This window comes from Macaca fascicularis, chromosome 7, assembly GCF_037993035.2.
Source record: "Macaca fascicularis isolate 582-1 chromosome 7, T2T-MFA8v1.1".
Taxonomy (NCBI): domain Eukaryota; kingdom Metazoa; phylum Chordata; class Mammalia; order Primates; family Cercopithecidae; genus Macaca; species Macaca fascicularis.
In genome coordinates this window covers 42,133,567-42,148,051 of record NC_088381.1, presented here as the reverse complement: position 1 = coordinate 42,148,051, position 14,485 = coordinate 42,133,567, and the positions used below count along the sequence as shown (strand labels likewise).

Sequence of the window (14,485 nt, the reverse complement as noted above, 5' to 3'; positions counted from 1 at the left end):
CAGTATTATTCTAAAAAACAGTGTACATACCTTAACTTTAAAATATTTCATTGCTAAAAAATGCTAATGATCATGTGAGCTTTCAGGGAGTTGTAATCTTTCTGCTAGTGGCGGGTCCTGCCTCAATGTTGATGGCTGTGGACTGATCCAGGTGGTGACTGCTGAAGGCTGGGGTGGCTGTGACAATTTCTTAAAGGAGGACAACAATGAAGTTTGTCTCATTGATTGAGTCTTCCTTTCACTAAAGATTTCTTTGCAGCATGCAATGCTCTTTGATACTGTTTTACCCAGAGGAGAACTTCTTTTAAAATCAGAGCATCCTCTCAACCCCGCCACTACTTTATTAACTAAGTTTATGAAATAGTATAAATCCTTCGTTGTCATTTCAAGAATGTTCAGAGCATCTTCATCAGAAATAGATTCCATTTCAATAAATCACTTTCTTTGCTCATCCATAAGCAGCAACTCCTCATCCCTTCAAGTTTTATCATGAGATTACTGCATTCAGTTACACCTTCAGGCTCCACTTCTAAGTCTAGTTCTCTTGCTATTTCCACCACACCTGCAGTTACTACCTCCACTGAAGTCTTGAACCCCTCAAAATCATCCATGAGGGTTGGATTCCACTTCTTCCAAACTCCTGTTCATTTTTATATTTTGACCTCTTCCTATGAATCACAAATGTTCTTAATGGTATCTAGAATGGTGAATCCTTTCCAGAAGGTTTTCAATTGACTTTGCCCAGACCCATCACAGCATCACTACCTACGACAGTTTTAACCTTACGGAAAGTATTTTCTGAATAAGACCTGACAGTCAAAATTACTTCTTGATCCATGGGCTGCAGAAGGAATGTTATGTTAGCAGGCATGAAAACAACATTAATCTCCTTGACATTTCCATCAGCACTCTTAGGTGGGACTAGGTGCACTGTCAATGAGCAGTAGTATTTTGAAAGGAATACATATTTTTTTTTCTGAGAAGTTGGCCTCAACAGTGGGTTTAAAATATTCAGTAAACCATTCTGTAAACAAATGTGCTATCATCCAGGAGTCGTTGTTCCACTTACAGAGCATAGGCAGAGTAGATTTAGCATAATACCTTTTTTTTTTTTTTTTTTGAGACAGAGTCTCGCTCCATTGCCCAGGCTGGAGTGCAGTGGTGCGATCTCGGCTCACTGCAACCTCTGCCTCCCAGATCCAAGCGATTCTCCTGCCTCAGCCTCCCAAGTAGCTGGGATTAAAGGCGCCCACCACCATGCCCAGCTAATTTTTTGTATTTTTTAGTAGAGATGGGGTTTCACCATGTTGGTCAGCCTGGTCTTGAACTCCTGACCTCAGGTGATCCACCCGCCTTGGTCTCCCAAAGTGCTGAGGGATTACAGACATGAGCCACCACGCCCGGCTGATTTAACATAATTCTTAAGGGCCCTAGGATTTTCAGAATGGTAAAGGGGCACTGGCTTCAACTTCAAGCCACCAGCTGCATTAGCCCCTAACAAAAGAGTCAGACTGTCCTGTGAAGCTTTGAGGCCAGGCATTGACTTCTCCTCTCTAAATATGAAAGTCCTCCATGGCATCTTCTTCAGTAGAAGGCTGTTACATTGAAAATCTGTTGTTCAGTGTAGCCACCTTCATCAAGGATCTTAGTTAGATCTTCTGGATAACTTGCTGCAGTTTCTACAATCAGCACTTGTAGCTTCACTTTGCACTTTTATGTTACGGAGCCTTTCCTTAAGCCGCATAAATCAACTTCTGCTAGCTTCAAATTTCTCTTCTGCAGCTTCCTCACCTCTCAGCCTTCACAGAACTGAAAGAGTTGGGGCCTTGTTCTGGATTAGGCTTTGGCTTAAGAGAATGTCATGGGCCGGGTGCGGTGGCTCACGCCTGTAATCCCAGCACTTTGGGAGGCCGAGACAGGTGGATCACGAGGTGAGGAGATCGAGACCATCCTGGCTAACACAGTGAAACCCCATCTCTACTAAAAATACAAAAAAATTAGCTGGGCGTAGTGGCGGGCACCTGTAGTCCCAGCTACTCACAAGGCTAAGGCAGGAGAATGGCGTGAACCCGGGAGGTGGAGCTTCCAGTGAGCCGAGATCGTGCCACCGCACTCCAGCCTAGGCAACTGAGCGAGACTCCATCTCAAAAAAAAAAAAAAAAAAAAAAAGAGAATGTCATGGCTGAATTATATTCTATCCAGACCAAACTTTCTCCATATCATCAATATGACTATTTTGCTTTCTTATCATTTGTGTGTTCACTGGAGTAGCACTTTTAATTTCCTTCAAAAACTGTTTCTTTGCATTCACAACTTGGCTGTTTGGTGCAAGAGGCGTAGCTTTCAGCCTGTCTCAGTTTTGACATGCTTTCCTCACTAAGCTTAATGATTTACAGCTTTTGATTTAAAGTGAGACATGTGCAACTCTTCATTTTAACACTTAGAAGCCATTGTATGGCTTTTTTGTTTTGTTTTGTTTTTGACACAGTCTCACTCTGCCACTGGAGTGCAGTGGCGTGATCTGGGCTCACTGCAACTTCAGCCTCCCAGGTTCAAGTGATTCTCCTGCCTTAGCCTCCTGAGTAGTTAGGATTACAGGCACCCACCACCACACCTGGCTAATTTTTGTATTTTTTTAGGAGAGACGGGGTTTTACCATGTTGGTCAGGCTGGTCTCCTGACCTCAAGTGATCCCCCCACCACAGCCTCCCAAGGTGCTGAGATTACAGGCATGAGCCATCACACCCGGCCCCACTGTAGGGTTATTAACTGGCCTAATTTCAATATTGTTGTGTCTCAGAGGACAGAGGCCCAAGGAGAGGGAGAGAGATGGAGGAATGGCCAGTGAGAGCAGTCAGAACACACACATTTATCGATTAAGTTCACCATCTTATATAGGTGTATTTCATTTTGCCACAAAACGATCACAATAGTGGCTGGGCACAGTGGCTCACACCTGTAATTCCAACACTTTGGGAGGCCGAGGTGGCAGACCACTTGAGCTTAGGAGCTCGAGACCAGCCTGGACAACATGGCAAAACCTTGTCTCTACAAAAAATACAAAAACTAGCTGGGCACAATGGCACACGCCTGCAGTTCCAGCTATTCGGGAAGCTGAGGTGGAAGGAACATTTGAGGCTGGGAGGGGGAGGTTGCGGTGGGCCAAGATCACACTACTGCACTCCAGCCTGGGTGACAGAGTGAGACCCTGTCTCAAAACTAAATTAATTAATTAATTAATTAATTTAATAAACAATCATAATAGTAACATTAAGGCTAGGCACAGTGGTTCAAGCCTGTAATCTCAGGGATCTGGGAGGCCAAGGCAAGAGAGTTGCTTGAGTCCAGGAGTTTAAGACCAGCCTGGCCAACATAATAAGACCCCACCTCTAAAAAAATTTTAAAAATTAAAAATTAGCTAGGCAGGTACCTATAGTCCTACTAGGGAGGCTGAGCCAGGAGGACTGCTCAAGCCCAGGAGTTCAAGGCTACAGTGAGCTATGATCACATTGCTGCACTCCAATCTGAGCAACAGAGTGAGACTCTGTCTCAAAAAAAAAAAAAGTAACATCAAAGATCACTGATCACAGATCACCAGAACAGATATAATAATAATGAAAAAATCTGAACTATTCCAAGAATTAACAAAATACAACACAGAGACACTAAGTGAACACATGCTGTTGGAAAAATGACCCCAACAGACTGTTGCCACAACCTTCAGTTTGTCAAACCCGCATTATCTGCAAAGCACAATAAAGCAAAGCACAATAAAACAAGGTATGCCTCTACATGTGCCTGATCATAATTGCAATTCAGCATCTTTTCAGACTTACTGGTCATTCTTGTTTCCTTTTACTCTGAAATGTTTATATTATCTGCCCCTTTTTCTTTTGGGTAATATGTCTTTTGCTTATTGGTCTGTAGGTGTTCTTTAAATATTCATGGTATTAGTCATCTCTCAGTGATATGCACTGCAAATGTCTTCTTCAAGTTTGTCTTAAATGTGTCAATATTTGTCTTTAGGGTTTGCATCTTGCTTAGCACATTCTCCCACTTTCCAATATTATAAAGATAGTCTCCTATATTTCTTTTTAGTAGTTTTGCTTTATACATTTAGGTCATTAATCCACCTGAAACTGATTTTTGTGTATGGCATAAGGCAGGATCTTATTTTCTTTTTGCCATTTGGATGACCAGTTGTCCCAGTACAATTTCCTGAATAGGTCATTCTCTCCTCATTAATTTGTAAGAGCGCCTCTTGTCATACCTTAACTTTTCATATATGAAAAGGTCTACTAATAGGCTCTATTCTTCCATTGCTCTGTGTCCATCCCTCTCATCTAAGATTTAATATCACAATCATCATAATCACTCACTTGAACTGCACACTAGAATTTGCAAAGCACTTTCAAATCCATTTTCCAATTCAAATCTCAAAATAGTCCTATGAGTTAGGCACTACTGTTCATATCCGTCTGGATGAAGAGCCGCAGGTTCATAAAGGTTAAGTGAATCATGGTCACCAGAGCGTAAGTGTAAGAACAAGGACCCAATCTCATGTGTTCAGTTAGCACTCTTTCCACCAGACTCTGTTAGGTAAGGATAGGAACAATAACTTTCAAACAGCTCTCAAACACAGCTACACTCTGTTCTCTGTTCACAACACCCAAAACAAGCACCTTGTAAATAAACCAATGCTTTAACAACTACGTTTTTCGGGACAAACATGTTCATTATGCTCATCATGAAAGTAAATTCGATTTTGAAAGTAACACTGCCTTAGCTGGCCTCTTTGCTACTATTCACCTCAAGCACAGACAATGCCACTGCTGAAGTCTTTATTGTCCACCATTTCTCCTCACATCAGCCGTGTTCTCTCATAGTCACTAGCCCTGCAGTTCCAAAGACAGAATAGAGATGTGACAGCTGGACAGTTCTCTGTGTCAGGACGGAGAGAGACAGAGCCAATGCCTCCAAACTGGAACTTAACACTTTAAAACTCACATTTACACATAAGCTGTGGGACATGCTACAGAAAGCAGGGAGTGTTAAAGTGCTGTCCAAGAACCCCACACCTAGCTTAATGACAGACAAGAGTAGGTACTCCATAAACGATTTTTACTGAACAAATAAATGAAGCGCTTCATCCAGAGCCAGAACCACGGGTTTATTTTCTTTTTTTTAATAACAAATCTGCACATGTATAACCACTGATTTCAACAGGCTCTGCATAGAGCAATCAGTTGAGAAAGACAAAAAAAAAAAAAAAAAAAGGCGACCCCTGACACTCAGAAGCAGGCATAGCACTCACAGCCAGGCCATGTTATTCTCCTATGGGACATAAACAATCTCACAGAATACCAACCTCAGACAAGGTTACTCTGAAATCTTCATAAAATGAGACAGAGGCCATTTCACAACTTTGTTATAAGCACAGAGAAATACATAGTGGCTATGCCACCCATGAAATCCCAAATACCCTCTGGCCAAATTGAGTGACTGCTACTCCTATAGCAATTACAGTTTTGTTCTTATACTAGTCTCCCTGCCCTATAGATAAGATTTATTCACATACCCAACTACAAAACTCCCATATTTTCTTACAGGATCTTCTCTAAAGTAAAACTCCAACCTCCTTAACCCTCCCCTTCCCTAATCACCAACACCCAAATCCTATAATCAGTTCTAACACCCTCCTAATGAAACACCCCAGGGTTCCCCATGGAGTATGCTCTCTCTTGATGCAATGAGTAATAAACCCAACTTGTTTAACTACCGGTATGTTATTGGTGGCCTTTGGGCATTGACACGGTTTAAGTCAGACATTACAAGTGTCTAAAAGTCTATGCCTTTCTCTTTCTGGAACATTCTCCCAGTCTTAGTTTGACGAAAATAAATCGCATTTCTGGAAGTCACCACTAACTAAATTTTTTTTTTTTTTGAGACAGAGTCTCGCTTTGTCGCCCAGGCTGGAGTGCAGTGGCCGGATCTCAGCTCACTGAAGCTCCGCCTCCCAGGTTTATGCCATTCTCCTGCCTCAGCCTCCCGAAGAGCTGGGACTACAGGCACCCGCCACCTTGCCCGGCTAGATTTTTGTATTTTTTTTTAGTAGAGACGGGGTTTCACCATGTTAGCCAGGATGGTCTTGATCTCCTGACCTCGTGATCCGCCCATCTCGGCCTCCCAAAGTGCCGGGATTACAGGCTTGAGCCACCGCGCCCGGCCCACCACTAACTAAATTAAAGAAAGGTAACAAATTCCTTTAACACCAGATACCTGGTCCAACATCCAACTCCAATTCTACCAATAAACATACTCCTACACAAAACTTTTTGTTTGTATGTGATATGCCTCCTTCTAGATAGCATGCCCTTGAAAAGCTGGGTCTGACTCATCTTTGTAAATCTGTACTACCTTACATGTATTAGAGGATTGCTAACACATGTAAACACTCTTTTATGAGTGTAACATGGTGCTTTTAAACTAATGGTAGTTGAAATATGGGTGCCTCAAAACTACAGATGTGAAACCCCAGAGAAAACAAAACCTTAATAAGGGAGAAAAATTATTTTTCCCCAAAATGTTTTAGATGGTTACTTTTTTTTTTTTTTTTTTTTTTTTTTTGAGATGGAGTTTCGCTCTTGCTGCCCAGGCTGGAGTGCAATGGCACCATCTTGGCTCACCGCAACCTCCACCTCCCCAGTTCAAGCGATTCTCCTGCCTCAGCCTCCCAAGTAGCCAACACAGTGAATTACAGGCATGCACCACCATGCCCAGCTAATTTTGCATTTTTAGTAGAGATGGGTTTCTCCATGTTGGTCAGGCTGGTCTCGAACTCCCGACCTCAGGTGATCCACCCTCCTTGGCTTCCCAAAGTGCTGGGATTACAGGCGTGAGCCACAGCACCCCGCCGGTTCTGTACTTTTTTATTGACTGCTGGAAGAACCCTCTCTAGACGGGGACTTTGAGCCCCATCTACAAAAGATTTTGTTTGTTTTTTCCTATTCTAGTAAACCACCCTGGAGCAGTAGAGGGAGACAGCACAGAACATTTATTCATACTCTGACCCAAAAGTATAATCTCAGTCTGGATGAACACATTAAACGACACACCATGCAATGTCATAGCCTATTTAAAGGCATTCTGGCCACTACTGTCTTCATCTTTCAACAGGAAAACGGTTTATATTCCAGAAGCAAAGATTATATTAAATTCAACAAATTCAAGTCGACACTCAGAAAGCACCTGCATTTTACCGGATCCATGGGTGATCCAGCCAGATGCCTGATTCAGAAGCAGAGAGAGTTAAATGGAGTGAAAGAGGTTACAAAGTGCCATAGATGTTAAGGAGAAGTTTCCAGTAAGGATGACTGTAGAAAGAACCTTCCAGAGGCTGGGTGCGGTGGCTCATGCCTGTAATCTCAGCACTTTGGGAGGCCGAGGCGGGTGGATCACCTAAGTTCAGGAGTTCGAGACCGGCCTGGCCAACATGGTGAACCCCTGTCACTACTAAAAATACAAAAATTTGCCGGGCGTGGTGGCGCCTGTAATCCCAGCTACTGGGGAGGCTGAGGCAGGAGAATCGTTTGAACCCGGGAGGCAGAGGTTGCATGAGCTGAGATCGTGCCACTGCACTCCAGCCTGGGCAACAAGAGCGAAACTCCGTCTCAAAAAAAAAAGAAAAGAAAAGAAAAAGAAAGAACCTTCCAGAATGAAAACTCCAGTTTCTCGAAGCCTGGAATCTTTAGTTTGGACAGAGACATGAGGATACACAGGTCCTTGAGTGTCCGCTATTAGGTGCCTTCAGCTTGCTTATATAAAGGGTCAAGGATCTCAAACAGAAATGCTTAATGTAACTTAAGAAATTTTTAAGTTCTCTGTGCAACTCAGCAAACCTGAGCTCACAGCCTTCAGAACAGAGGGGGAAATCACTTCCTCCAGCTCTTGTGAATTTTAAAATTAAAAGTAACGAGAATGATTTCCATCACTGAACGGTTGCGAGGTGGGTGTGGCCCCCCCATCCCTCCCCTCCCCCACCCCCTGCAGCGCCCTGCCTCGGTAACGTCCGAGGGGCCTGGCTGGACCTCTTAGGCCAGCCACGGCCCAGCAAGCCACTGTCACAACTGCACCCCTAACCCAACGAGCTCATCCCACATCTCGAAGGGCCCCAGCCAACTCGAACCCCGACGGCCAGGCAGCCAGGGCCGGGCTTGGGATCCATGAAGGCCGCCGACTGCGAACAAAGAAGAGGCCGGGGGTAGCCTGAGAGGCCCAGTCCGAGCTCTCTGAGGACCCGAAGGTTCCTGCAGCCCTGGGGGGGTTGTGCCCCCGGCCCGGGATCTGCGGGTGAGCCTCGACAAGCGCCAGCACGCCGTGAGCGCACCGCGTCGCGGACCTTCTTGGCGCACTGCAGGTTCTCCGCGCGCACACTGACAAAGAGGGCAGGGGTCCTGGCGGGTACCCGGAGCTGCGATCCCTCGCGCTTCCCGCCGCCCGACCCGGCCTTTACCTGTACGTCACTCAGCTCCACGCGCAGATACAGCTCGCGGTGTCGCTGAGCCCAGTAGACATGCGGCGTCAACACCTGATTCTCCATGGCCACACTGCCCAGGGCGCGGGAGGCTCGGCTCGCTGCGCCTCGCTTCCTCAGGTAGTGCTCTGCTGGCGCGGGCCGAAAGCAGGCCTCAAACCCCAGCGCTCCTGAGCGCCTGCAACCCGGCACCTTGAGACACCCCACGCTCGCGGGCCGCGCTTGCGCAGTGACGCGCCGGGATGGCGGCGGCGCCAGCAGTGGGCCTTGGCGCGAGCCGAGAGGGGGCGGGGCGCAGGCGGGATGGGGCAGGCCTGGGCACAGAGACGCCGCAGCTCGTCGTGGCCGCCTAGGGAATTGGAATCAGCGGGTGGTACGCTCTCCCCACTCGTCTTCAGGGAGATGCTTTAAAATAAAGAAGGCTGGAGACTCAGGGGACCGATGAGCATGGGAAAGGGTTTGGGACGGATGTCTCTGGAAGGTCCCTCGCATTCTGTTTACTGAGTGCCTACTGTGTGCCTGGGTTTCAAAACTAAACACTGAAACAACAGAAGTGAGACACAGCCCCTTCTTAGAACTCCCTGCCTATTAAAAGATGCAAGTAATTACAGATGAAATAAGGATGATAATGGTGATAGGGGACATGGTGTGAGAGCAGCGTGGAAAAGCGTTCCAAGAAGGGAAAATAAAGACCAGGGCAGCGCTGCCCAATAAAACTGTAGGTGATGATGGAAATATTGCGCATTGTGCTCTTTAATACGGTAGCCGCTAGCCACATGAAGCTTTTGAGTACTTGACCTGAATAACTGAATTTTCAATTTGATTCACTTCTGTTCTTTTTCTTTTCTTTTCTTTTCTTTTCTTCTTTTCTTTCTTTTCTTTTGAAACGGAGTTTCGCTCTTGTTGCCCAGGCTGGAGTGCAATGGCGCCATCTCGGCTCACCGCAACCTCTGCCTCCCGGGTTCAAGCGATTCTCCTGCCTCAGCCTCCCAAGTAGCTGGGATTACAGGCATGCATAACAACCCCCGGCTAATTTTGTATTTTTAGTAGAGACGGGGTTTCTCCATGTTGGTCAGGCTGGCCTGGAACTCCCGACCTCAGGTGATCCGCCCGCCTTGGCCTTCCAAAGTGCTGAGATTACAGGCGTGAGCCACCGCGCCCGGTCAATTTTATTCACTTCTAATTTAAACTTAAATATCCATATTATTGGTGGCTATTCTATTGGACAGTGCAGGAGGCTGTCTCTAAAAAATAGGAAACTCAAACTAGAGACAACACTCATTTATGTCTTACTTAAACTGTCTTGTCTGTATCGGCTTTCATCCCCAAGTTCTTCTGCAGGGAAGAATTTAATGGGAAGAAATATTTCTATGAAAACTAGAATTCTGGGACAAAAATGGAACTCATATTCAATTCTGTTAGCTCCCATTTATTTAGCAAAGTGATTCTGTTAGCACCCATTTGTTTAGCAGAGGGATCCAACGATGAAAACAAATTCTGGTAGCTCTCCAGAAACATTTATCTCAGGAGTGGACAGTATGCAATATAGAGTTTTCATATAATGAATGTGCTGAGCTCACAAAGAGTTTATGATCATAGGAACTGAGGGCCATGGGAACCATCGTCAGACATTTGAGAGAGCCAACCCTTGAGAACGGGATGGTGAAATGTGAGTAGGAATTTGACCGAGTAAGAACCAGGTAGGCCGTGGAAGCACAGGGTGCTTGCTTCGTTCACAGGTGAAAAGATGTGGACCAGGTGCGGTGCCTCACGCGTGTAATCCCAGCAATTTGGGAGGACGAGGCGGGAGGATCGCTGAAGCCGAGGAGTTCGAGACCAGCCTGGGGAAAATGGCAATACCCCGTCCCTAACGAAAATACAAAAGTTAGCAGGTCGTGGTTGGCGCCCCCCTGTGTTCCGAGCTACTCGGGAGGCTGGGGTGGGAGGATTACTTAAGCCCAGGAGGCGAGATCGCGCCACTGCACTCCAGCTTGGGCGACAGTGTGAGGCCCTGTCTTAAAAAAGAGAGAGAGAGGGATATGGGAGGTTCTGCTGCTAGGGATTAAAGGCATAGAGGAGCGAGGTCGCCCTGAATCTGGAAAGGCAGAGGGTGCATTAGAGAAGTCTTTATTTGCTTCACTGAAGTGCCTATACTGTATCCCACAGACACATGGGAGCCAAGGAAGTTCCTTAACCTGGAGATGAGTAAAATCAAACATGTGCTCAGCAAGAAAGACCTATCAGAGAGGAGGAACTGGTAGTAGGCAAAGTAATTGGCGAACAATGCAATCTGCTAGGTATGAGTTGATGAAAGCAGTGACCTTGACAGTCTTGAATTTTAAAAATAAATTTTTTATGATAAAGGTATTTTTATTGTATTGTGTTTACTACATAAGATGCAATATGGGGCACTTTTTTAAAAAATTGAGGTGTAGTTTAAATATAGAACATGGGTAATCTTTTCTTTTCTTTTTTTTTTTTGAGAAGGAGTCTCGCTCTGTCGCCCAAGCTGGAGTCCAGTGGCGCCATCCCGGCTCACTGCAAGCTCTGCCTCTGGGTTTCAGGCCATTCTCCTGTCTCAGCCTCCAGAGTAGCTGGAACTACAGGCACCAGCCACCACACCCGGCCAATTTTTTTGTATTTTTAGTAGAGACGGGATTTCACCGTGTTAGCCAGTAACTCTTAAATATTCAGTTTAAGCTGAATTTTTATATATGTATATATCCATGTGATTATCACCTAAATCAAGATCTGGAATATTTCCAGTATCCCAGAGGTTATTTCATGTTAAAAATATCTTTGCCTCTCAGTAATTACTATCCTGATATATCACCGCAGAGTCGTTTTTGTCTATTCTGTTCTTGAATTTTATATAAATGGAAACTACCGTGTCTGATTTCTTTTTTTTTTTTTTTTTTGAGATGGAGTCTCGCTCTGTCACCCAGGATGGAGTACAATGGCGCAGTCTCAGCTCACTGCACCCTCCACCTCCCAGTTCAATTGATTCTCCTGCCTCAGCCTCCCAGGTAGCTAAGATTATGGCTACCCACCGCCACGCCCAGCTAATTTTTGTATTTTTAGTAGAGACGGGGTTTCACCATTTTGACCAGGCTGGTCTTGAACTCCTGACCTCATGATCCACCCGCTTCAGCCTCCCAAAGTGCTGGGATTACAAGTGCGAGCCACCGCACCGGGCCTTGGTTTCTTTCCTCAATATAATGCGTATGAGATTTATCCATGTTGCTGAGTGAATCAGTAATTCATTCTCTTTTAGTTTCTGGTTTTGCTGTATAGTAGTTGACTATATGAATATACCGCAAATTATCCATTCCCCTATTGATGGATATTTGTGTTGTTTCTAGTTTTGTTTTTTTTTTTTTTTTTTTTTTTTTTTTTGAGACGGAGTCTCGCTCTATCGCCCAGGCTGGAGTGCAGTGGCCGGATCTCAGCTCACTGCAAGCTCCGCCTCCCGGGTTCGGGCCATTCTCCTGTCTCAGCCTCCTGAGTAGCTGGGACTACAGGCGCCCGCCACCTCGCCCGGCTAGTTTTTTGTATTTTTTTAGTAGAGACGGGGTTTCACCGTGTTAGCCAGGATGGTCTCGATCTCCTGACCTAGTGATCCGCCCGTCTCGGCCTCCCAAAGTGCTGGGATTACAGGCTTGAGCCACTGCGCCCGGGCTTGTTTCTAGTTTTTAGCTGTTATAAATAAAGCTGCTCTGAATATTTGTGTTCCTGTCTTTTGGGGATATATGCGCTTAATTATCTTGGAATAAATACCTATAAAGGGAATTGATAGGTTACATAGATGTATGATTAGCTTTAGTAGGTACACTAAGCAGTTTTACAAAGTGTTTTGGTCAATTTACATTCCACGGCAATGTTTGAAAGTTCTAGTTGCTCTATGTCCCTAGTATTTTCAGTCTTTTAATTTAATTTAATTTAATTTAATTTTTTGATTTTTTTTTGAGACGGAGTCTTGCTATGTTGCCCAGGCTGGAGTGCAATGGCATGATCTCAGCTCACTGCAACCTCTACCTCCCCAGTTCAAATGATTCTCCTGCCTCAGCTTCCCAAGTAGCTGGGATTACAGGTGTGCACCACCACACCTGGCTAATTTTTGTATTTTTAGTTGAGATGGGGTTTCACCATGTTGGCCATGCTGGTCGCAAACTTCTAGGTTCAAATGGTCTCAAACTCCTGGGCTCAAGTGATCCTCTTGCCTCAGCCTCCCAGGCATGAACCATGGCGCCCAGCCTAATTTTTTTTTTCCAGCACCACCCCCTACCCCCAGCCAGTCTTTTTAATTTTAGCCATCCTGGTAGTGGGTAATAAAAAATAGAATAATTTTACTTCAGCATATTTGAAACCTGAGGCTTATCAGCTGACTTCTGCCAAGGTGAAAGCCATTGATATAGAAGAAGACTGAATGTTGGCATTTTGCCTCAGATGCTTCATAAAAAAGGTCCAGTGGAGGTGGGCCTATCCAGCCTGGTTTGACCACTAGTAACATACTACAAAATGACTTATTTAGGCATGAGTTTCCACATTCATCAAATTAGGTGAATTTGATGAGTTAGATTTGGTTCCCTCTAGTGCTCTTATCAGCTGTTTCTAAATTTTTCTGCAAAGAGACCCCACTATTATAGACCCCTCTCTCCAAGAGAAATCTAACAAGAAAAAAATAGAAATGGAGAGAAGAAAGAGTATCATTCTGGTGAACTATAAAACTGCAGGGCAGGGCTGGGCATGGTGGCTCATGCTGTAATCCCAATGCTTTGGGAGGCTGAGGTGGGAGGATCGCTTGAGTTTAAGAGTTCATGACCAGCCTGGGCAAAACAGTGAGACCCCATCTCTAGAAAAAATTTTAAAAATGGCCGGGCACGGTGGCTCAAGCCTGTAATCCCAGCACTTTGGGAGGCCAAGACGGGCGGATCACTAGGTCAGGAGATCGAGAGCATCCTGGCTAACACGGTGAAACCTCTACTAAAAAAAATACAAAAAACTAGCCGGGCGAGGTGGCGGGCGCCTGTAGTCCCAGCTACTCAGGAGGCTGAGACAGGAGAATGGCCTGAACCCGGGAGGCGGAGCTTGCAGTGAGCTGAGATCCGGCCACTGCACTCCAGCCTGGGCGACAGAGCGAGACTCCGTCTCAAAAAAAAAAAAAAAAAAAATTTTAAAAATTAGCCAGGTGTGGAGGCATGTGCCTGTAGTCCTAGCGGGTCAGAGTTGCAGTGAGCTGTGATGGCGCTGATGCACTCCAGCCTGGACAACAGAGCAAAACCTTGTCTCAAAAAAAAAAAAAAGAAAAAAGAAAAATACTCTGGAAGGTGGCAGGGGAGATTAAAAGGCAGAGCCAAGTGGCAGTCAGTGCCAAGCTGAAATAGGTAGGGCTAAGAGTTTTATGATACTACCAGTCAAATGAAAATGCAAATTTAGCTTTGTCTTTATGTCCTAGCTTCTAGATGCAGCCTTCCCAGCCTCATCTGGCCCAGGGCCAGCTCTCCCTTCTCAGAGAATAGTCACCACTAACTACAGGAAGCATTTGCTGAGTACTTGCCATGGATGAAGCTCATTCCCAAGGGTGAAGGCTGACTTCCTGCCTTTGGCAAGAGGTCATACACATCCTTGTTGTTATCTATGTATAAAATCTTCTATTCCTGGAAGAGCTTTTAGAAAATGAGCTGTAGAATTTGGCTGGATCCAAATCGCCCAGGATCACGTAGCCAGTTATCCCTGAGCAAAGTCAGGTTTCTCTAGATGGTACAAAGCTAAGTGTGGAGAGGGAGACTGACTGGATCAGTGCGGGTATCTAACGGGGAATCCTCCACAGCCAGATCATATACATGTAACCTCCTAACTCTGCCTGGAGAATGAGTATTGTAGGTAATCTTTACTGGGAAAACCTTCCCCTCTACCTGTCAATCCACAGTTCAGAAGTGTGAACTAAAAATG

General features: G+C 45.3%; 1 protein-coding gene across 1 annotated transcript in view; it reads right to left on the bottom strand.

The window, feature by feature from the left end:
• The window catches only part of HACD3 (3-hydroxyacyl-CoA dehydratase 3), a 49,007-nt gene extending 40,256 nt beyond the window's left edge, over positions 1-8,751 (bottom strand). Inside the window, exon 1 of the mRNA XM_045397343.2 lies at positions 8,513-8,751. Within this exon, the coding sequence (XP_045253278.1) occupies positions 8,513-8,599 (87 nt within the window). The 5' untranslated portion in view covers positions 8,600-8,751. The remainder of the gene's footprint in view (positions 1-8,512) is intronic.
• Positions 8,752-14,485: the final 5,734 nt, after the last annotated feature.